The 25,144-nt window shown below is 37.5% G+C and overlaps 1 protein-coding gene across 1 annotated transcript; it reads right to left on the reverse strand.

Moving 5' to 3' along the window:
* Positions 1-996: 996 nt before the first annotated feature.
* LOC146003709 (uncharacterized) lies at positions 997-24,056 on the reverse strand. Its single transcript, XM_083142096.1, has 4 exons — positions 23,897-24,056; positions 9,637-9,822; positions 8,330-8,488; positions 997-3,045 (listed from the first exon to the last, which is right to left on the reverse strand). Exons 1-4 carry the CDS (start codon positions 23,985-23,987, stop codon positions 2,963-2,965), a joined length of 519 nt encoding a protein of 172 aa, XP_082998222.1. The 5' UTR covers positions 23,988-24,056; the 3' UTR covers positions 997-2,962.
* Between the last annotated feature and the right edge of the window lie 1,088 nt (positions 24,057-25,144).

Below are 25,144 nucleotides of genomic sequence, written 5' to 3' on the forward strand. Positions count from 1 at the left end.
TTCAATTGTAATTATAACTGTAATTGTGAAAAGTGGAAGCATTACAAAAGAAGTGGTTTCTGTTACGGACTTCCTGTAAGTCAATTTGCCGGGACCTGTTGCATGAAGAAGGCGCCGACGGGCAGACACGCTGGCGGTAAACGACTGAAATAACCTCCCTGTATATATAGTTCATAAATTAAAAATCTTGTGTTTGATATAATACATGATAAGATTTGATTCAAGTCATTGACCAATACATGTTCTGTTTACCCTTTGTTGGTTATTGTTGTGCTTTGCTCACAACTTAATTTGTGGAACATCTGAGACAATTTGCAAACATCATTTGATTCTTGTTTTATTGAATTGAAATTTCCTGTAAAACACAAAAGGAGTTCTTGCTTCTATTTTCCAAACCAATTCAATTAGTTCACTCCCTTGCCACATTACTAAATTAAATTAATTGATTTAGATTCGTAGAACATAACAGAATTTAAAATTCACTTCTTACTCAAGTATACAAAAATTCCATCAGGCCTTCATTACATATTGATTTGCATAACTCACTGACTCTATTCACAAAAGGCTTTTGATTGACATTCAATGTGAATTTGTATTTATGAATAAACTATGTTTTTTTACAAATCTCCCAGAATTATTTTATATTTGTGTAAAAAGTGTAAGTTATTCGATACACAAGCAGAAGACGATGTAGCAGTGACATATACTAGATTCTACCTATAGAAAATCTCTGATCATTGCCTAAAATAGTATACATTTATTCACATTTTAAATTTTAGATAATGCTGGATTGATTTTAGGTTCACAGGAAATATTATGTGTTCATAGAAGGTTGTACATTATATTATCCTTCCTATGTAAATACACTTTTTTCTTGTAGAAAAATATTGAATTCTCATCAGTCAACTTACATGATGAGTGATTTACCTTATTCTGTATTAAGATGTAGGGGAGTAGTCAGTGATGCCTTAAGTAAACTTCACATTTTTGTTTCAATTTTTTATTTATACAATATTTTACATTTGAAAAATACATATTTATATTAAAAATAATTATAAATTACATAATAATAGAATGTTGAATACAAATATATTACTTTTGTAGTCAGTGGAAACTATACCTTTATATTTAAACATGAATACACCTCATTATTTTTAAATTTTAAGAACATTTTTTGACACAAATCATGTGTTATTCTGCGAACAAGGCACTGAAAAATTCCACAACACTGATTTTTTTTCCTCTATTATTTTTGACATCTTTTACCAATGTTACAGGATGGAATGCAATTTTAAGCAAAATTTTGCTACATATAAACATCTTGTTCTTAATATTAATCCAACAGTTAATGATAGCACTAACAATACCCAAAAAAAAAATATATTACAGGAGAAAATAACACACATGAATTTTTCACTTGACAGCCTAAGCAGATAATGGTTTTGATGATTGTAGTATGCTGAGAACAAAGTAAAGTTCTGCTTCTAATTCTAAATTAAGTTTATTGATTTGGTTTATTTTACTTCGCATTTCTGTCACCTTTGGCTAATTGAGAAGATGAGGATGAGTGATGATATGATGTATTCGATGAAGGGACTCTCACAAAGAACATCGATGCCCAGGCCGGGATTCGAACCCGGACAACTGTCTAAATGAAGTGAACTACACAATGGATAACATTACTGTTACCGTTACTGTCTCCAATTTTATTCATTACATATTCTAGTCAATATGTGTTAAAAAAAGAGCTTAATCTTATTTCAGCACAGAACAAAAAATAGTAACATATAAGATTCTCAATTAGTATTTTGGGAAGCCAAAGGTTCCTTCTTTAAAATTTAAGCCAATCCATGTGTTTCAGTTAATAATTACTAGATATATTTATTTGATTGTTGCATTTAACATAGTAGTAGATGTGCTTGTCACAAAATTACTCAATAAATGATGAAAGACAAAGAAAGGTCTTAACTAAGGCTGAGTCGATACTGATGCTAATGTGCCGATACCAGTAGTATTCGTGTCGGAAAGTATTGATTGGAATTTATTTATCGATACCAGCCGGTACTTTTCCTCCATTTTGGTTCTTCACAGAGTCTGCAAAAGTGCTGCCCTATACTTTCGCAGAGTAATTATCCTTCAAATTATGCAGAATTAAGTTTTTCTTAAATTTTGCACCAGTTTTTCATGAAAAACAGGATTTTGTGGTTACACAAAATGAATTTTAATTTTCTGATTTAAATCTTGAACATTTTAAACATATAAAAATATGAACATATAAAGTAGTATACTTACACACTAATTTTGATCAATGTTTTGAAAAACTTTTATTTCTTACAATTTTCAAGCATTGGTATCAGTGGTAGGTAATCTGTTGAAAATAGTATCTGCTCAGCCCTAACTTTTCAGACAAACAAATGAAGAAGAATGGCTTTCCTAGTTGCCTAGTGGTAAAAGAAATTGCATTGTAATCTAGATTGGTTCGTATGATTCCTGGTTGAAGCACAAATTTATTTCTTTTAACCCACAAAATTGCATATCATTTCACTTTTTTTTTTTTGTGCACACCATCTTACTTCATGGTCTCTTGTATTGAAAAATCCATAAGTATCTTGCGAGTATTTATAAGTAATATTTTGTTTTATATTTGTACATATTGGCCCACTATATCAATGACACGGGTGGATCATATTTAAACATGAATTTTCTCATTTACTGTAAAGGGAATCTAAAATTCTACAAGTGCAAAAAAATGATATGCTCTATTTCCTATATCCCATTATCATCGTATTTCAGACATTGATGTATATCATGAACAGAAATAGCACAGTGCATATTACACAGCCAATATGAAAACAACTACGTCTATGAAGTGTGAAAGTAATTTGATGAAAATGTTTGCTTCAATCTGTTGGAATTTCTTGAAAGAATTTGAAGAAGCAACCAAAAACTTTTAGCATTTACCTTACCATATTGAACTGACAAATTTAGTTGCTACAGCCAACATTAGAATTGATGCAAGAGATGCAAACATTCCAGAGGCACCATCTGCAAATAAAAAACAAGATTAGTAAAGAAAGATTCCTTATTTAACTTATTGTATTAACATGTGTACATCACAATGTGACTATTTTTTTCTTGTTTTGCAATACTTTTCTTTCACTTTTGACTAATTGATTGTAATGATCCTGTGAGGTCATCACAATTATTTAGTTTCTGAGTGTTATTATTCCATGTTAATTGCTAATTCTGTCAACGTTGTTTGTGTTAACCATTCATTGTAAATGGTGTTATGATGTATTGATAATGAGGTCAGGTGCTCTGTGTTAGCATATTATGCTGATTTGTAATATTAATAAGGCCCTGCGTGGTCGCAAAGAATATGTAACATTTATCTTATAATTGTGTATTACCGTTTAGCACACGTTTAATATTATATGTATTTAACGATTGTGCCTTGAGCACATAGTTCAATCTACTCATTGCCAGCTCTCACACGGTTCTATGAACTGAGGCTATATAACTGGCTGCGCAGGAGATTTTGTTCAGTTGGCTTTCAGGTCTGCTCACGATAAGATTTCTCTTAAAAAGTGACCTTGAAGAAAGGTGCTCTCTGCTCTTGCGAGAGGCCAAGCACCCTAAAGAAGTTGCACTCCGCTTACGAGCGAGAGAGATCGCACTCTGCTTGTTGGCGAGAGAAACAAACTCCACTTTAGTGTGTGAGAGGATCCATTCCGGTTGCAGCGAGAGGTTTCCTATACAATTAATTAACCAGCGGTACCCCACCTGGGGATTGAGGCATTAGGTTGCTAGGCAACCGCTCATAAGGTTTACCGTTGTGTACCCTGTTATCGTTGACGCTGGGCGTAAACGGGACAGTAATTGTAAGTACAGGCATTCCCGTTTACTGCTTAAGCCCCACCGATAGGTGCTGGGCCTTATTAGGCCATATACGACAAGGGTCTTTGACTAAAATTACAGGTCAGATAAAGTACGTCTGTTATCATGAAGGTGACCTTAATAGATGCCCTTGTTCCCCAAAAGTCAACAGTTCCCTGTAAAAAGCCTGCAGCTACAGAAGTCAGCGTAAGTAAAGGACTGAACTTTCCTGGCATATGTTGGAGCTAAGGTTATGTCTCTAGAGGGCAGCTGCAGCAGTGTTCCTGTTTCAAGTTTATGGCAGTGTTGCTATTAAAAGAAGCCATTCTCCCCCATTGTGTGGCAGTATATTGGCCTAGTGACTGTAATATCCTACATGGGCATGTGCTAAAACACCATTTACAGTTGCTATTGCATAAGTGTATTAACAGTCATTAAACTTTCTCTTAACTTTAGACAGTGTACTTTTTCCCGAACCCTGAGTGAAATAGAGTCTCATGACACCGCTGGAGGAAAAGTTAGCAAGTTGGGTAAAATTTTGCATTGCGTTTGGTGTTTCTGATTGATCGTTGCCAAGCTAGTTGGCTTGCACCTCCGCTGATGTACTTGTGTAGGTCGTTGCATGATGGGGATGAATGATGATTCGATGAAGAGAGGGCTGCAAAGGAACACCCGCAAGCAGTGTCTGACTCAAACACAAGACCTTCAGTGGTAAAATCATGAGTCAGTCACTCAACATGCTCGGTCACCAAGGCTGTTACAATATTAGCAATAGTAAACGCTGATCAGTCTTCCTATTTTTAACACATGCAGTGTAGAGTTTTAGAAATGTAGCAAAGTATGACACTGTTCAAACATGGATTTTTGCTATACCATGTCATTGCTGAAACACGTAGCCACTGAGGAAACTGACTGTGCCTCATTTTTCATGTGCAGAATTGTCTTATCCAGTGATACTGAACTCGAGTGTGGTGCCTTTGAATTCATTATGACTGTTGACATTGCCAAGTTTCTCCAGTCAAAAGCCGAATATTACATTACTAGAGGCACATATTTTTGGTAAATAAAAAAGCAAAATTTTGGTACAAAAACAGTCAATTTCGGGTTCAAAAGCGGTAAATAAAATGAAGTTTTGCTGTTATAGCGGTGAAAAAGTGCCATATAAAATGACATTTTGGTTTTAAAAAATGTGAATATAATCCCAAATTTGATTTAAAAACTGCACTATTACACAAAATAAATATATCTCTTCTAATAGCACATTAAATCATTACCAGAATATTAAGCTTATGCCTGTATAAAGGAGTCAATTTTTGCTTCTCAAATATTTACAGCAGAATTAATGAATTTTCCGTGAATTGCATAACTCTCAGGATACTTCAGAAAGTGTCGTGTCGGTATATAAACTGTAAATTTCGTGTTTAAGAGAGTATTTCGCATCATTTCGTGACAAAACAGAAAATGCACCTCACACCTTTCAGAAACTTGAAAAACTAACATCAGAATGTGTTATTTCACATTTCATGTTTTCGTCAAAAACGAAAAATGCATGCCTCTATACATTACATTCTGGTCCACACAGGGAACAATCGAAAAATAAAATGGTTGGATAAATACACTGCCCTCCAGAAATTAAGCAACAACAAGAAAATGTGAGGTACAAGAGAAGACAGTTGGAGAAAAGAGAAGAAGAGTGGTGGGCACGCTGAAAGAAAGCAACGAATGCGTTAGGGATCATATCCCTTATTAGTGTCAGACAACGGTCACTTTCGTTACAAATAAAATATGTACACCCTCCGGCCTTGTGTTTGATTCTATTGGATGATCACCATTTGTTGCTTAATTTATGGAGAGCAGTGTATTAATGACATCAAATGATGACAATAAAAAATTGATGACACCAGTCCCACTATAATATGTATTAAACTTGAGGAAATCACATGTATTTTGTTTTATATTTTGTAATTTTCAGACCCACCCAGGATGAAAAAGACTTTCTAGCCAGAAATCAAGTTAGGCACCAGGGAGGCATTTTAAAAATATATTTAATGAAGATCAATCACCATTTGCTCTGGAAATATGTCAAATGATGTGTTGTTTGGTTAATATGTTCCACATGCATATCCTATGAGCTAAGCAAAAATTATTGTTGAGGATTTAGATTATATGTTTTATGTCACCTGAATATTTTCATTCAGTGTTAAAAAAATTATCTTGTATGAGAAAACTATTGGGTAATAATTCTTAGATGTAGTGAGAGATATGGAGAGGCAGAAAGAGAGAGAATAAAATACTAAATATATATTTTACTACAGAGTCATTAAAACTGTGCAAACTGAATTTTGCATACAATGAACACAAAAAAATTCTTAAAATTTTTCCTAATTTATTCTTGAAATTGATTATTGGAGCTGCAGTGATTGAAATTTTCTTTTACGCCATGAATATATACATACAGTGTAACTTCGATTTTATGCTTTTCAATGGACCATGATGAAAAAAACAAAATGTGGGAAAATGTAAAATAGGGGAAAATTTTGCAACATTTTGCTATGTGGTAACCTTAATATTTGAATTTATAATATGGTGAAATCGGGCTTCCACTGTGGGTAAACAGGCAAATTATTTTTATAATTCAAAAATTAAAGTTTGAGAGAATAAATATTAAATGTTGTTATGGATGTTATAATTATATATCATTCCAATGTTTAGAAATAAATTATCTAAGTGTAACCTTGTTAATAGTACAATTACACAGTAGCAAAACATGGTATGAAGAAGAAGACAAGTGATACTTTAATAAAATATATGCAGTACATTACTGTATGTGAATTGTAGGAGGGGGGGGGGGATTATATTGTTCAATTGCCCCAGTTTTCCTAAGGAAAAGAGGACATCATTAGAAGATGATATGACAATAATAATAAAGGCATGTCCCCCACTACCTCCTGGTGACTTCTCGATGGTGTAGTGATAATTTTGTCTCCTTGTAATAAGTGTTCCAGGTTCAGTACCTGGTAAAAACACACAATACTAGTTTCGATCCCACTTTAAACTGCAGGTCCAGTCCTGATAAACCTTTCTGTGTAAAAAGTGGACTTTGGTAAATTCGTAACGCAAACAATAGGGAACACCAACTTCACTGTGCATTCTTTCCATATCCACATTCTAGAAAGCTCTGAAACTGACAGAAAAGTGATAAAAACCTGTTGCTTAAATTATTGCTTATGGAAGACCATAGGAACTTGCTTTAATCTTAAAATTAAATTTAATAATAAACAATTAAGCTAAGTGATCATAAGTCATTACAACAGAAAGAAAATGCACCTGTTCTACCACCTCCTGAGTACACAATGTTTGCATAGTGTTGTGCCATATTAATAGAAATAGAATTTCTAGTTTGATAGCATTTAAGACTTTTGCACTGTTTGCAAATCTGAGAAGAAAATTCATTGCTTCCTTTACCTACAAGTTTCATCTAAAAATCATCCATTTATTGATTTTGTATGGTATACTCACTGTTTTTTAAGTGCTGTGTGAATAATTTGATAGTTGTCAACACTAGAGTAGGGCCTCCCTGATTGTGTAGTTGCCTTGTAATCAAGGGGCTCTAGGTTCGATACCCGGTGGAAGTACATAGTGGTTTGGACCCTACTGTAGGCCAGTCCCGATTAACCTTTCTGTGCAAAAAGTGGACTTAAAAACAAACTAAAGATGGATGAAACAGAGGCAGGTAACGTCCAGCTTTTCTGCAAATTCCAATGCTCCCAATGACAGGGAAATGACTTGTTTAATCCGTGTGCATCAACACATTTTACAAATCGCAAAACTTAAAGTAATTACTCGAAAATTTATCTACATGGAATTTGGAACAGTTATAATATTATATTTCAATAGAATGTGCTTATAATGAAGGAATTATTCATCTTAGTAATTGTGTTAACACTAATATGCAGTAGTGTCTTTGTCTACCTGAAAAGTGCCAGAAAGCGGAGCTTTTGGGGGACAACTTTGGGGCTCATATTTCCACAGAGAAGGGCAGAATTCATCCTTCACCGTATGGTGCTTCAGATGCACTGGTTTTCCACATACCGGCCTAAAGTTGAGTGGCCTGATACTTGCCAGAGTTGCTGAGGGAGCTTGCCGCCATAAAATTTCACGAAATGAGTGCAATGAAAATTAAATAAGACTAAAACATTAAGTACATTAAATAATATTTTAATAGTGCAAACAGTGCTTGAATTGCTTGTATTTTATCTTCTCCACTGCAATTACTAGTTTACTAATACTAATAATAACAACAATAGTTATTAAATGTTAGTATCTTTGTGCAATTGAAAGTTGAACCCCTCCCATTCATTATATATAAGGCTATGTAGTACTGACTATATTGGTGGTTTAGTGACAACATACAGAGCAGTAGAAGTAAGAAAGTAGTAAAATTTATACTTACTGAGGCACATGTTATCTTTGGTAACATAACCCAACTTGCATGCACAGATCCTGCTTTGAGATGCAGCCTCGGAGGGACCTGTGGCATTGGAAAATGTACCGAAGAAGCATCCAGCATTTTCAGGGCATTGTACTTCAGACTCGCATTTCTGACTAAGTGCTGCAAAGTGGAAATGTGAATAGATTTTCTGGATTATATAATTTAAAAAATGAAGCATGTAAACATGAAAAATACTAATATGAGTTTTTTTATTATACAGCAAAATCATGTGTTCTTTTTTTAATTTGTGGTAAGATATACTGTAAGATAATAAACAAACTACAGTATAGAATAAGGCATGACAAACAATTTATTAATTTTCAATTGGGTGGCTTGAGACAGTGAAGAAAAAATGTTTTTCACAAGCAGAGCCATAGCTAGAGACTTTTGCACCTAGGGCATGAAAAGATTTTGGTACTTCCTGTATCTAATTCTTCCCACCTCACCTGTTTGGGATAGAGATATCTCTCCAAACTCGAACTTCTTTTACAGGTTTCAAATGTGCATTTGACATTATCTATTTATTTCTTCTATTAGATAATTTACATTGCATTACTGTTGGGTCTGTGGCTGAGCATGTTAAGTGGTTGGCTTTCGATCTTGCCACTGAAATTCCCAAATACAATGCATTACTGTTTAGTATATAGTACAATTAGTACAGAAAACCGTTAATCCAATAGCATTTCTAATATATATTAAAATTGATGCACATTTGCTATAAATATAATATAACACTGTGACAAAAAAATCAAAGAATCATTAACATTCATCAGTATTGGGGAAAAAATTAATGTCTCTCGTAATGTAACTCTATAGCATATACCTTCATAATCACTTCATACTTTCAGTATCTGTCAGCACCTTTATCACATCATCATGAACAGGTCCTATGCAGTATCTGTTTTAATCAGTAAGTTTAAACTTGATATGATTTTTAAAATGATTGCATTCCAAATGAAGCAAGGAAGAATTTTTTAAAATTTATTTCAGTACAAGCTTTGAATAATACAAATTTAACAGGGTGCCAATATTTCACATGACACAGCAACGTTTATCAATTTCCAAATTGTTCTCTTTTTCTTTGATCAGCCCCTGGGCCAATTACCCCTCGTAGCTATGGCTCTGTGTACAAGTTGGTGAACATATAGCATTTCCAGGGACCTGTGGCTAAACAATTTTAAGTACAGAAAAATGTGAACTCCAGTGAATAATTCTAACATTTCGGAGTATTGGGATTGAAAAATGTAAAATTTGTAACTTAAACTTACCTAATCGTTGCCCCTGAGATCCAGTGTTGCCAGCACCAGTTTGATGTGGATTATAAGATCCGCAGGCATTGTTCATAGGAGGCAAGTCACCATCACACAAACATTGTCCATTCTTGCATCGGACATTGCCATAGACTTTTGTGGAGCAGTCATTGTTAGTTGTACATGAGGAATTTTTCTGTGATCCTACAAATATAACACATCTTGATTACTTCTATTTATCATTATGAACATCCTCATGTCTGTCAGCAAGATATACATTGATATTCAATATGGAACACTAATGGACATGGTATGTACTTGACATATTTTACATTGTAGTCAGCATTACATGTCATTTCATTCATGTTTTTAGTCTACAGACCACATCGTACAGAAATATATATATTGATGAAGGAATTGGGAGCAGAAAGTTGAGAGAGCCATCTCAGAACCAGTTTGACTGCGAACATCGCCAATTACAGCAGCAAAGGGGCTAAGGATGACCATCAAGCAAGGTGTGAATGTAATGCATGCCAAAACCTTCCTTTCCCAATCAGGACAGGGATAGAAAATTTAATCTCTACCTTTCATTATTGAGCTACATCCCTATGTGACTCAATCCCAACTCCAAAACCTGACATCATGCTACAATATGTGTATGTGTTTATATATATACACGAGGGTGGATCATTAAGTATCGCACAACATTTTTTTAAAAAAGAAGTTTAATAGGTAAGACAACATAAATTATACACAATGAAACCACATCTTTTAGCTACATTTCGACATAGGAGCCAAGTCTTTCAACACATTTTTCCCATCGTGGCACTAGTTTCAATATACCCTGTTCATAGAACTCTGTCAATTGGGAATACAGCCATCTGCGCACAACCGATTGCACTTCTTCATCGGAATTGAAGTGTTCGCCACCTAGGAACCAAACCATTGGGCCAAACAGATGGAAGTGTGAAATTTTGAACTGCCCTGAGAAGGTTCTGAGATGGATCCGCCGGTCGTTGGGTATTACCTGATCAATGGCTGTAACATTCCGTTCCGTTGCACCTGTTACTGGTCGCCCGGAATGTGACGAGTCAACAAGGTGCACACGGCCTCCTTGAAAGAATGTGCACCACCTGGAGATGTTGCTACGGTCCAAACAGCCTTTCCCATACACGCCCAACATTTCCCCGAGAATTTCAATAGGGTTTTGTCCTTTAACCCACAAAAAACGAACTAGACCTCTTTTCGTTTCACACGTTGACGACAATAACATGCACGCCATCTTTGTTAAGTAGTTCACGCTTCTGCCGCAAGAGTTATACCTGATCGAACAAATGCAGTCTCTAGCGCGAACTTCAAACTATACATCTGTAAAATTTCAACGTTTCAGCTACAATAACATCGCGGGAAAAAAATTGTTGTGCGATACTTATTGATCCACCCTCGTATATAAAGATGGTTTTTAATATATTGTTTTCATGGTCTCTATCACACTACAATGCAAGGATCCCTAGGTTCAAATTCTGGATCAGGCATAGATATTGCTTCTCTCTTGTTCTCGTCTTACCCATTTCACCATTCATTCTCATGGTTAGAATTAACCTAGAGAGGCAGAAAAGCTTTTTTTAAAAAAAAGATTGTAAATACTATGGAATCTCTGCAGACCTGGAACTTCATCCAATAAATAGAACTATTAAACCCTCTTTGCCTTAGTCCCAGTATCGGTGAGAGTGCCACTCTTGGTGGCAACCTAGTATATGTTTTAGTGTGTACTTATTTTTTTCTACCTTTCTCCATGGCCAGGCATGTAACCAGGGGGTGGGCTGTGGGGGCTGAAGTCCCTCTACAAAATCCTTCAAATATTTTTTTTGAAAATAGTGTATAGAGGTAATTAATTTTTCTTCCTTAGCAGGATTAAACATCTTGTGTAATAAGATGTAATATACTGAGAAATTTGTCTTCAGGGCTTCTACCTCCCCCTGGCCATTTTACACATTTAGATGGAGGCTGCTGCTAAGGGATGAGCCCTCCCTCCAAAAAGAAATATAAAATCTGGCTACCGGTCCTGTATCAGAGCCATATCAAGCTGCAAAGCCAGAAGTCTCAGGTTCTAATTCTGGTCAGGACATGGAAGGTTTTATTCTGTTTTTTATGCCATTATGTAATGTCTAGATTAAGCAAATTTCAGTGGGCAATAAAAACATATGAAAAAATTAAATACAATCCAAGCAGTGTCTGATGTTAACATTATCATCAACTTCTTTCTATAAGACTTTCTCTTTGTTGTTGTTGTCTGATACTGTTCGTGTTTTGTAGATAATTGCATTTTTCCATTCTCTCGTCTTTGGCCCTTGCCTTTGGTGGCTAGTAGATCCATCTGTGGGAATATCTCCAGTAGCCAGAGGAGCGCTAGTCTTTCTGGTGTGGATGGGGCCACATCTTCAAATATAAAGTATTTTGACATTCATAAGGTTATCATTTGATAAAATGTGTCATCCCATAATACGAAGTTAGATTCCATAACATTTCACAATATGATATACCTCAGCCCCCCTAGATTTTTGTAGTAAGGTAGACGCATTTCAACCGAAAACTTAAAAAGTAAAATTTCCATTTTCCATTATAAAACCTCCATTGGGTCAAGTACATTTTCTAGTTGGGGTAGAGCGCAATTACTTTATTACGATGTGTTCTGAAATCAATGGGCCATTGATCATTGGATACTAACAAGTAATTTGCCAATCTTGAGTCGCCAAAATTGCTACGAAATCTGCTGCCTGCCTGGAAGATGGACGTATTCAGTGGCTGTGAGATTGTTCTTTGATTGTCGTTGGCAGCCTTTGTAACTCTTATCACTATATTTTTGAAAGGTCTAACAAATGTGACAAATGAATTTTTAAAAGTGGGACGACATTCAAAATGTAAAGAAGCGCTATGTTTCCTTTCTGTTTGTTAGTTCCTCAATTGAGTACCGACAATTGTATGACAGTTAGAGATGTTCTCTCATTGGTTTCATCATTATATCTATTCCTAAGTAACTAATTCTCCAGCATTCTTAAACCCGAAGGTTTATGGCTGTAGCAACACAAGCCTTCCTATCCTCATCACTGCAAATCTTCGAGAGGGAGAAATACGAAGTTAAAGAATCAAATAGTACACAAACTACCTAATTCCTAAATGTTAAACATTGGAAATATTAAAATTGGCCTCCCAGCCCCCATAGTCTAGCGATAGATTTGCTGCGTTGATATCAAGGGGTCCCAGGTTCGATCTCCGGTGGAGGTAACATTTCATAACGGCAACGCGTCGACCTGTAATCAAGGGGTCCCGAGTTCGATACCCGGTGGAGGCATATTGCACAGTGGTTCGGATCCCACTTTAAACTGTAGGTCTAGTCCCGATTAACCTATCAGTGCATATAATGGACTTTAAAAAAAATCAATTCAATTGCACTAGAAGCTGAGCTTGTCACGGTATCTAGTGACATGTGAAACGCAGTTCGATATAAATTATTTTTTGTTTATTGATTCATTTTATGCACAAACATGAAAGTGTGAGGTTTGATCTTATTTTGTGGATAAACTTGTATCCGAGCCAGACGTCGGGAGTTGGGAGAAGGGTTTTTCTTGAGTGACAGCCGAACTGTCATTTCGGCTTAGGACATGACATATTTGCACCAACACGGAGATAAGGAAAGATTGTTTTCGTCGAGACCGGGCTCCAAGACGCAGTGGGCGGTCGATCCCATGTTCACGGATGACCAGGAAAATCAGCTGGAGCCCAAGCCTGCAAGGATCGACGACGCGCACTTGACCCCGTTTCAAGACAATGGAGAGAGGTCATTTCCATCCCTCTGAAACAGAAGCCAAGCCACTTGAGCGTCCTTTTCAACGGAAGAATTCGAATCTCTTATATATAGGCAGTACTATGATTCCAGACACAGTTTTTACCCGGATTTCATAGAGAGAGCATCTCCGCGCTACACTCTCGCGTGATCATTGTTTTGCGTCCGTGGACTTCGTTTTCTTACGTACCGTGAACGAATCGCAGATAGAGAGTTACCAGTGTGCGCCTTATTTTGGTGAAGATTACGCGGTGATTTGTTTTTGCCAAGCGTGGACTACATAATAATGGAGGGCTAAAGAAGATAGAGAAGGGAGTCCGTCGACTCCCCTGACGCCTGCAACGACGCCGAAGCCAGTCAGACGACGCCAAAACCAAACACTGCCCAAAGCCCGAAGGACGCTTTCAGATCGACGTCCCAACCAAAGCCCGAAGGACGCTTTCAGATCGACGTTCCAACCGAAGCTCGTTACCAGAGAGAGAGGGGGAAGGACGATTCCAGAACGACGCCCAAACGAAGCCCGTCACCAGAGAGAGATGATTGCAGATCGACGTCCAATTGATGCCCGACACTGGAGAGATTCCTGACCGGCGCGTGACCACGTACATCCGACGCTAGTGGCAAGAGGAACGCCCGAAGTACTAAGGAGGTGCAAGTACACCAGATCGTCGCAATTATTCTTCGTCGCGGTCGACCTCGGAGAACAATTTCGCCACAAAGGAACCGTGTGCAAGTCCCGCGTCCAGGAGAGATGAATGACCACGCCATGTAGCAGAGTCTGGTACAGTATACTTCAGAGGGTCTCATGTCCATGTAAACGTGCGTCGTTAGTATCAACACCGTACAGTTAACGCCGAAGTCTCACTTATTCGCAAAGTTACTCAGGAAACCCCGAACCTAACCCCCGCGTCTGATAATTTTTGGTATTGTTATAAAAAGGAGTTATTTCATGTTCAGATGTGCTAATTTAATTGTCTGCATTCAGGGTTAGAAGCTCCATTTCATTTCTTTAATATTTAGTATAAATTGTCAAAGTGTGCTCCATTTTTTGTGTAACCGACCGCCCCGTCGCGCCATTTAATTTGTCAATACTTGACTGATGAGTCCTGTTTAATTGTGGAAGGCGTAAATTTTATTGCAAGGTCGTGCGCATGAAGAGTATTATTTGTTGCATGGTGGTTTTTGATGTAATTTTTGCTCGCGCCGACGATTGATTTGTGTATTTCCGGCAGCTGGAGCCAATTAAGTTTTTGCATCCCTATGTAATTGTGTAGTTGTTCTCATTGGACGAGAGAGGCTTATGTGTAACACCCCCGTCCGAGAAACTTGTATAATGTCGTGCTTACGACTGGATGCATACGTTCATTCGAACGAAAGATTTAACCACGCCGACCCAATTGTCTTAGTTAACCGCTTTCCGAGGGAAAGTTAATTTAATTTAAAAAAGCACAGGAGCTGGCAGACAAATGCCCTAAATTCACATTACAGTTTAAAACAAAAAAAGGAATGATATGTTAATGAGATCCATCATTTGTAAATGTAAATCACATGTAAAAATACCTCATGTGTGTGAAAGAGAGATAGCGTGAATGTTGTGAGAGCTTGAGGAGGCTTTGTAAACAGTTGTTGATTGCAATATTTTTCTTGTTGTTACAATATATATTCACTTTTTACCGTTCGTCAGTGTTGTTATTGGACGTTATTTCAGGTACCGGATATTATGCTATTAGTGTTTTATGATTGTTCGAATCTACATATCAAAGGTAAACAAAACAGTGTAACATTTCAAGGTATTAATCTCCGCCTCGCAATAGTATGACAATAAACGACCGTCTCAGTACCGAACTTCAAAACCTGGACCGAGAGTCACGACCGGTCTCCCGTACACATAACGACGTTTGGCCCCGTTCCGGGGTATGATTGACACGTCATTTCGGGGACCGTGAGTGCACTCGTTACAAGCTCTCGTCCCGATTAGCCTCTGTGCCTATAATAGACCTTAATACAAATTCAGTGAAGTAATCATTGAAATACGGTGCGAATATCAGCAGGCTTGGGCAATTTTCTAGTTCGCAGTCCTAGTCCTAATTATAATTTGCTAGGTTAGGAAAAAATTGCTGCAATACCACCATAGTGGCCAAACTTGATTCTGTGCAGAAGAATCCATCTTTGAAGCACTTCTAAAACTATTGATCCAATTCTGTTCAGTATTTATGCATAATATATTCTGAAATTTAATTTAAATTTTCAGCAGCTATTTTCACTAATAAAAATGCCCAGTGCAAGAGTTGCAACTATATTCATTGCTTTTATGTCAATGTATTTGTCTCTTAGTTGAGGTAAATTTGTAGTGAAAATATGTTTGTTCCTTGAGAGTGGACGGTATTTCTCTCATCCTCCCCATTTTTAGCCCTAAGTTCTGAATTCCAGTTGTTGAACAAGAAAATGTAAGATATTTCATCACTGCAGAGAAAATGGTGTAATTAACACGCTTTCTATTCAAGGGTGGTATTGTTTACTTGATGCCTACTTTATTAAGTTAGTGCCGCTTTTCTGAAGCAAGAAGAGCTACAATCTTTCGCCGCTCCCTATGTTGTGATTTAAACAGTTTAGAGTTATGGCACACTGAGGCAGAAAGGAACTCAAAATAAAGACCCTTCAGCAGCTGCTTGCAATGGTTGAAATATTTAAAATTGCCTTTTACGAACTTTAAAAGCTTTGTGTTATTGAAATTTGCTGCTTACGGCAAATCAACTCGTAATCGGAATGGTAATAAGAGGTTGAGTGCTATATTTATTCTGTCCTGTGAGAAAGAACTTGCAAAATCTTTGGATTTAAACAATGTTGTAGCTGCTCATAAGAACAGAGCAGCTTATCTTATCGTAGTTTCTTGCTGTGGTTATTTTCTTATTTTATCAAAAATAGTACTCACATTCTTTACATAGGAAGAGTGTTACGTGTAGTATTTATACATATATCCAGCGAGTTGATAATGAGTGTACTATTTATAGTGTATTTTGTTTAGTGTTCATATGAATAGTAAGTATGTGATATTTTTCCTTTCGATAATGGCTTAAGAAAAGAAAACAATACAATTATTGTATTTCATTTTATATAAAAGATTCGTGCCTGTGGAACAAAATACAACACACCACCTCAGTGATTTATCTTTGGATCTGACTGTAAAGCATGTCACTGGTAAAATTATACCGTAGTAAAGTATTACGTAATTACCTTTTAACCGATATTAGTTAGCCCCCCGAGAATTTGACTCCGAAATCCGTAGCTCCCCACTTATTTTAGGCTGGCGCCATCACTGATGATATGGCAATAGTTATAAGTCACATTATAATTTACACTATAATGTGTTATTGGATGATATAAAAATAGCCTACTACAACAGTACTTCTGAGATAAACAAAATACAGAATGACAAAATTATTGAAAATTTACTCTATTAAATGTAAAATGTAAAATAAATGTTATTTCCTGTTTAAAAAAAATAACATAAAGCATTGTCTTCCCTGGGAAAGTGTTTTTTTTGTCCCCCCTGGAAAATAAGGTTTGCCCCCTACCCCCCTTGGAAAAAGTGTGTGTACGCTCATCAGGGCCGCCGTTAGGAAACGCGAGGCCCTGTGCGAACCATACCCGCGAGGCCCTTATATTTTGAAAAATGAAAATATAGGCACCTTTCATTCCTTGTAAAATTCTACACTCGAACCTCACCCCCCCCCCCCCCCCCAATATCTTCAACACATATTTAAACCACCCACGAAGTTTGGCAGTCTGTAGAGTACATCAAGACAAACAACTTTTCTTGAGGAATTTATTGTAGGCCTTGTTTCGGCACCATCAGCCCTCGAAAAACATTTTTTTTGGTTTAATTTTCGAAGTGGAAATCCCTAGCTCGGGGATGCTTGGTCGAATTTGGATATACAGTAGAACTTTGGAGGGGGCGTGATTATACATATCAGCATTGTTCACACTTTTAAAATACGATAACTATCCAACCGAGAGGAATATCGCATCGCATTAAATGGTTTTAGGTAGAGAAGAACGGCGCTCATAAAATACATACTTTACAACGTTTACTATACACGTATGGAAGAATATTTTACCTTTTTCAATTGTAAACATGCCTTTCGTGTTGTATGCACTCGGAAGCCACAGACATAAAAAGGCTACTTTACAAACTCACAGAATATCTTCACATGGCCAAACTTTGCTCTGATTGGCTGTTCCACAGAATCTAGTCGAAGAAGTTAGTAGCAATTAGAACATGTCCTATTCCTCAAAACCAGTCAAGCAGTCAGCCAGGCGGCCATGATTACTACCCAGAAAGTCAGTTCATCGCCAACTAGGGCATTCCAACTAGAAATCCAGTTCCGTGTGATAGGGGCTGAAATCATGGCCGCCTGGCTGACTGCTTGACTAGTTTTGAGGAATAGGACATGTTCTAATTTCTACTAACTTCTTCGACTAGATTCTGTGGAACAGCCAATCAGAGCAAAGTTTGGCCATGTGAAGATAATCTGTGAGTTTGCAAAGTAGCCTTTCTTGTCTGTGGTTTCCGATAGTTTTTATTTTTCTTTCTCCCTCTCTGCCTCTGTTTCATCATCTCTATCTATTTTCTTTCCTTTTCTCTCTTTAATTATATTTTCTTCCCTTCTCTCTGTCTCCTTCTCTTTATTTCTGTTCTTTTCTTTCTCTGCCTTTCTCTATCAGACTTTTATTATTCCCATTCTCTATATTTTCCTTCATGTCTTTTTCTCTCTCTTTCTCTCTTCCTCTTTCAATGTAAGGGACAAAGTTTAGCATCCATATAATATTACAGGCAAAATTACTGTTTTGTATATTTTGACACGTACTTTCCCATTGCACTAATATTTATTGTTATTAATTATATTTTCTCTTGTACAAATGTTTATTGTTCTTTAACCTTAATTTCTGTAATTTACCTATCACTGATAATGTCAGGATAGTGACTAACCTGTATATACTTATCTTGTAAGGGCTGTTACCATGGCAATTACGAGTGTGTTTTGTCTTGACTTTGAAGATCAGACTCGGTTTTTGAATAGAGTAATGAAGTTGAATTATAAGAAGTTTAATTTCTTTGAGTGAAATGGATTATATGTTAGGCATATAAGTATTTAGTTTGCAAAGAAGTAAAATCGACTTCCTTTTTCTTAGTGCAAACTTAACTTTGATTTTTATTTGACGAACTAACAGAGAGATATTACCCCATACCCTGAGAGGCATCACGCGAATGCTTCTGAGTCTTTCATGTGAACTTATTATTTACTCTTTTAGTTAAATCATGTTCTTTTGACTAAAGAACGTGTCAATTTTAACTTTTAGTTTCTTAGATATTAAACGAGAAGACAAAAATTTATGAAGAGAAAAGTAACAAGCATTTCCTGAATTAAGCCTGCTTTTTATTTCGAAGTACTTGAATTTGGAAACTGGTTCAAACAAGTTGTTATCAATAATTAGATTATGATTATTACCTAACACTTGGGTTCGGTCTAACGTAGATCTTATTCTTAGTCCAGTGATCTCCCAAAGTAGTCCCCGCCCGGAGATCCGAATAAGTGACTATTTTACCTCCGGAATATTTTACCTTGGGAACATCCATGGCCTCATATTGCTGATTCTTGACATATGTTTTTACAGTGTAGGGTTGTCAGCTCTACGCCTAACCCCCAATATGAATGGAGGACCGCACTTGTCGTTGGTCAGCGGATCTCTCGGATCTAGCTGGGATGACTACATAGTATAGTCAGTGGTATAGTCATCACTATGTAGCGTGGTGTAGTCAGTCACTTTCCCCTGTTGATGAAAGAGTGCCAAAAATGTTCACGGCAGTAAAATTATATTTCTTGTCCCAACCTAAACTACATAAAATATTAAATCAGTTTTGGAAATAGCTTAAACGATTCCGAACAGTCAGGATTCCAAATGGACATTTTGAAAAGTGAAAAATTCTTGATGTTTTCTGCATTGTCTGAAACTTCTTGGAATTTATTTTTTATTTCAGAAATAAAAAAATCACTCAATGGTATATTACTTTGTAGAAATCGAGATTTCCGCAGTGTCAGGAAATTTTGAACATTTTCCGTCCTGAAATTTCGAATTTTTCCCATCCCGATCGCAGGGATTTAAAAACATTTCCCCGTGCCGATTCTGTCCCGACCAAAAAAAATCTATTCGGCACAGCCTAGGGTTCAAAATGGAAATTTTCTCAAAACAGAACGCTTTACTTTCGTTATCATGCTGTTATCTGTTGTTTATCTCAGGTTACTACAGTGACGAGACGGAGCGGGAAGGTTACAGATATTCATGAAACCGGAACGCTGTTCCGGTCAGCTCTGGTCCATTTTGATCCCTAGGTATCTCTCTAAGTACGTTTGTACGCCACCTCCCCCTTTCCTCCTCCCTCGGGTTAGCTAGAGTTAAGAGTAATAATGGCAAATGTGTTGCGATTTTTTTTGCGGTGTCCTCTTTTCTTGGGCTTTGTTCTCCTTTTTTGCCATGCTCTGTCCTCTCTTTTGAATGGATATGTCTGGTCACCCTATACTTATCGTTACATTAAAGACTTGTTAAGTTTTATTCAGATATATCCTATATCCTGCGGGCCAACATTCCTTTCCTGTCCGCAGCTTACTAAAGATTTTGTCGTCCTCCGACAAGAAAGAATGCTAGTACCGTAGCGTGGACGTCCGCAGGAATTTTTTCAGGGAGGGGCAAGCAAGGTCATTTTTTTTTCAGTGGGGGCAAAGTAGGCATATTTTTCCCAATAATAGTGATGGCCCCTTAATTAACATAAATTACTATGATTGAAATGAAAGCATGTGTGAAATACATAGTTTTTAAGTGGACATTCATTTTCCAGGGAGGGGGGCGTGGCCTCCCTTGCCCCCCCTTCCGCATGTCCATGTACCGTAGTAACCATGAATGTGATGCATGACTACAAGGATACTGAAAAAATGCTGTTTTTGAGAGCTGAAGTCGAAATGAAACGTCCAAGGAACAAACGGTTGTCAAGGAAAGTTGTTCGCATTGACGTCCTCTGCAAACTGAGAAACTTTGTCTGTGGTCCGCGATGTTACCTTGTTATTTAGCGTCTCTTTTCTGCCACTTTTGGCTAATGGCGACAATGAGGATGAATGACAAGATGAAATTGATGAAGTAACACTCACAAAGAACACCCATGCCCAAGCCGAGATTCGAACCCGGGAGCCCTGGTGTTGTAGCGCGCTGTACTAACCACTCCGTCACGGAGGTCGGCGACTCTGTAAGTGTGTATCCATATATTTACTATAAAAATATGTGTGTGTGTGGAGGGGGGGTGTTATGCAGTCTTCATACATTGATATTGTAAAATGTGAACATTCTGTATGGTTTAGGAAAGTATTGTAGGGGGAAATTCATTTAGAAAATCAGTAGAATACAATAAATGCAAAAATCGTATAGTTTACCTTTCATACTTAAAATTGTATCAAAGTCATCAGTCACGGTATCGAAGTCAGATTTTGACAAGTGGCGACTGTGGTGAGTGTTTTTAAAAATACATGTTGGTTCTCAAATCAAGGCCGCCCGCAGGAGTCTTTCTGGCGGGGAGGGGTCAGCATCGGTCAGTGGAAGGAATGTGGGGTGACACTATAACCACCGGTTAAGAAAATTCTCATAAAGCATTCCACATTAGGATAATTTCCACCCTCACCCACTGCATTTTATCCATGTTGATCCATGTAGACAAGTTTCCCTGTCACGGTTAATCCTCTTCTTTTCATCTTTTCCCAATTTACCAGATCGTAAAACCCAAACGCGGGAGTCCAAACATGTGGGGTCTCAGCTTCACAAAGAATCACGGTATAGTTCCTGTACTCGGCAGGAAATCGGCCGAACGTTGTGGCCAAAAACAAGAAATTCAACTGCGTTCCGTCGGACACAGCAGGTTTGCACCTTGTAGCCCGCCTTTGAAAATTATGTTCCCTTTTTTTCTACACTGCGTAAGCTTATTTAAATCGTTTTCTATCGCTAATATAGATTTCCTTTCTTTTTTTCTTCTATTCTAAAGCGATCACGTTTGCACAAGAAATAAATACGAATGAAAGATTCAATATTATTATATAAATATTTCGGAAGCGCGAGGCCCTGTGCGATGGCACGCGTCGCACACCCCTTACGGCGGCCCTGACGCTCATGACAGAATCAATTAAGAAAGTGAACACGTTACCTTGTAACATGTTGTAAATGAAGTGGCAAGGACTTGCGTCGCACAATAAGGAAAATCATACATACTCCCTTCAAAGCTGTTATAACCTTCATCATATGTCGTGCAGACTGCGATCCAGGTGTTTCATCATATTCTTCAATACATGTTCATTTTCAGTTTATTTTTATCTCGAAAGTTGCCTATTACATGTTGACATGGTGGGGGCCATAACCCACTGTGACCTACCCTTGGTGCCGCCCCTGCTTCTGATGTTCTATTTGCCGGATGATAAATCATTGGCTACTTTTTGTAATGGAGTTATTAATATGACAAGAAGTTGCAAAGGTTAGGTTGTCTTTGATTGGATCCGTTCCGATGAAGAACTTTGCCTCGTTCATTTTTCAGGTGCATTCGGAACTCTTGAAGTGGATCAAAGAACCTTGACTTTCGAACAGTTTGAATGTTCTGTTCGTAAGCAGAACACCTAATGCGTGGGCACCCGCACAAAAGTTTCAAATAATTGTTTCTACAAGACAACCCCTAACCCTGATATTTAGAATATTTCCATACACTGTTATCATTATTTGTATCTTCAGATTATTAATTTCCGAAAGGATTCTCCTTAAATTTTAAAAGAGCTGCGATAATTTAAAAAATGGAAAATCGATCCTTTTTTGTTTAAAGGGGTGCATCAGTAAGTTTTACCCCTCCCCTGCGCACGCCGACACTGTAAATAGTTCACTAAAAATTGACTCTTAGACCGTCATCTAACTACCTCTAAAATGACCAGGACCGTTTTTTCAAGTATTAACAGTCATTACATTGTTACCCTAATTAATGTAATTTTAATAATCCAGATTTTGAAAATATATGTCTTGCACGCAACTGTCATTTATAATTAACTATCTTTATACACTATAAAATATTCGAATTTAAATCGAATTCGATTGCGTCCAGTTTTTGTAAATTAACAGACAGTTAAATTTTATCGGGAGAAACTTGATCCTAAACTTCACGGTAACTTATAACAGTGTAGTAGACTCTTTAAACGGGTCTTTCGTTAATTATAGAGATTTGGAGCACTCCTATAGTAATCTCGTAAGGTAGGTGAACCAAAGGTGGCTATAGTTAAGCTTCTAGGGCAATTTACAAATCTCTAATAAGAGATAAATTTCTGAAATTAAAAGAAATAACTCCTATAACTAATTAACAACGTGTACCAATTGGATATTTTGTAACATTGTTTGTAACGTCTTTTTTTAAAATTACAAAACCGTTACATCTGTTCCCAAGGTGGCCCATGGGTCCCAACTGTGGCCCACGGCTTATAGTTGGTTTTGAAAATTATGCTTGTACTCAAGAAAACATATTTATTGATGTTAATTCAGTTCGCCCCCTCGAACGCAGCTACGTAATATCGATGTTTACAATTTCAGACCCCTCCGAAAAAATCGTGCGTACGCTAGTCATCGCGAAGGCGAAGATGAATAATGAATTGGTGAAACAGATACAAACAAATAATTAATCCAGGGTTTGAACCAAGGACATCTTGCTTGGTAATTCGTTATGCTGACCACTCTGCAACGGATGTCGAATTTTATTATATGTTAGGATAACGTTTTCTAAACACAGAAAAATGTCATGTATTTGAGTAATCTCCTTTATATCACATCACTAGAGCTCATAGAAGCTCACTGAAGAGGGACAAGACACTTTCTCCCTTCAGTTTCCCTAAGAAGAACATGTATAAGCTCCGCGACAGGTTAAGTTTGCAGCAACTTTTCACCAATGTAGACCCAAACGTGCGCGCAGAATATAGTTCCCCTGCAATACTGCCGATTTTCTCACTGTCTGTGATATGAACAGCTCGGCGGTTGAGGCAAGACTTGCACGGATGATGCTGAGCGCCGTTCTCGCGTGGATTAATACATAACCTGCTGTAAACTTAACTTATCACGGGACTTAGTAATGTTTATGTTCATAGGCGCCAACTTTGGGGGGCAAGGCACTTTATGCCCCCAAAATTCACGTAGAAGGATACATTTTATGCATATATACATATATAAAGTATTGTTTATGTCGATCTTGCCCCCCCCCCCCAAATTTATCTTAAGTTGGAGCCTCTGCTTGTGTCAATATTGGTGCCTCGCAAAATTATTTGAAGAAAAAAAAGAAAAGGAACAAACGATACGACCAGATTAGTCTAAACCTACCTGTATTGTTGTACGAAGTGTAATTTTGGGTAAGTACTGCTGGCGCGAGAAATATGACAATTGTTGCACTACACAATAATATCGTCTTCATTGTTGAAAGGAGCGAATTGTTCTTGCACGAAGGGTCCTGTTTCTGTTCTAAGACTGACTGTCGTGTTATTTCCGCGAGTTCGCTCTACGCGCCTTCAAGTGCGCTTGCGTATCGAGGAGTATTGTTGGCAGAGCAGTGTTGTCACCTGTAGGGAAATTTTCATCGATGGAGGGAAATCCAGCTGTAACGTTTCTTGGAAAAAGATGTGTCTGCGTAAATATCGGCATTTCAGGAAAGTTTCTTAAATATCGGGTCACTTCTTACATGACTTGCGCAGAACAGGTAATGTCACTAATGGAAAAGGAATGTGGAAGACAGGAAAAGTGACAGAAAATCAAAATCTAGGAGTGATACTAGAAAAGGATATCGATTAGATATCTGTATTTTATCACAGATATAGACAGACAGTGGCGGCGATTATGGGTCCTTGGGAAGGAAGCGCTGTTGTCCCCCCCCTCCACAATCTTTGCCAGTTTTGCCCCTGCACTACGCTAAACTTTATCTACTAAGGGAAAGTAAACTGTCCTCCCCCCCAGTTTTGGCACCTTGCCCCCCCAGTTTGAGCACCTTGCCCCCCCCCAGTTTTGTTACCCAATCGCCTCCACTGCAAACAGATATAGCCTATCACAGATATAGAAACAATGTGACAAACGAAACAACTTTATTTTTTAAAACAAATCTCCTTATTTTTGTACCAAGTATTGACGATGTAAGTACGACTCATGGGTTCATATTTCAGAAAAGAAAAGGGCCTCCCGATGGCGCAATGGTAGTGTCGTCGCCTTGTAATCAAGGAGTCCCGGGTTCGATAACTGGTGGAGCCACAAAGTGGTTCGGATCCCATTTTAAACTGTAGGTCCAGTCCCGATTAGCCTTACTGTGCATAAAGTGGACTTAAAACACCAAATAAATCAATAAATTCAGGAAAGAAAAATATAAATGTCAGGAAGGGATTTTTTTTAAGCGCCGCAGGGAAATTTTCAGTTTATGGCAACACTGGTTATTTATCCTCGAGGAACATACATGCGAAGATTGCAAAGTGGAACAGGTACATACGTACGTGTGGGAGGGATAAAGGAAGGGGGGCTGCACGTCACTCACGGAACTGATTGGAGAAGTGTGATTTCCGTAATGTGACGTGCCATACATTTGTTCCT

Source organism: Lepisma saccharinum, chromosome 1 (assembly GCF_977018435.1).
Source record: "Lepisma saccharinum chromosome 1, izLepSacc3.1, whole genome shotgun sequence".
Taxonomy (NCBI): domain Eukaryota; kingdom Metazoa; phylum Arthropoda; class Insecta; order Zygentoma; family Lepismatidae; genus Lepisma; species Lepisma saccharinum.

Bases quoted from the DNA above. Each gene is read 5' to 3' on its own strand.
- LOC146003709 (XM_083142096.1), bottom strand. From the start codon at position 23,987: ATGAAGACGATATTATTGTGTAGTGCAACAATTGTCATATTTCTCGCG. The intron at 8,489-9,636 runs GTAAGTTTAAGT...TCCACTTTGCAG, and splicing joins ATCTCAGGGGCAACGATTAG to CACTTAGTCAGAAATGCGAG. The intron at 3,046-8,329 runs GTAAGTATAAAT...TTTTATTTGCAG, and splicing joins CAAAGATAACATGTGCCTCA to ATGGTGCCTCTGGAATGTTT.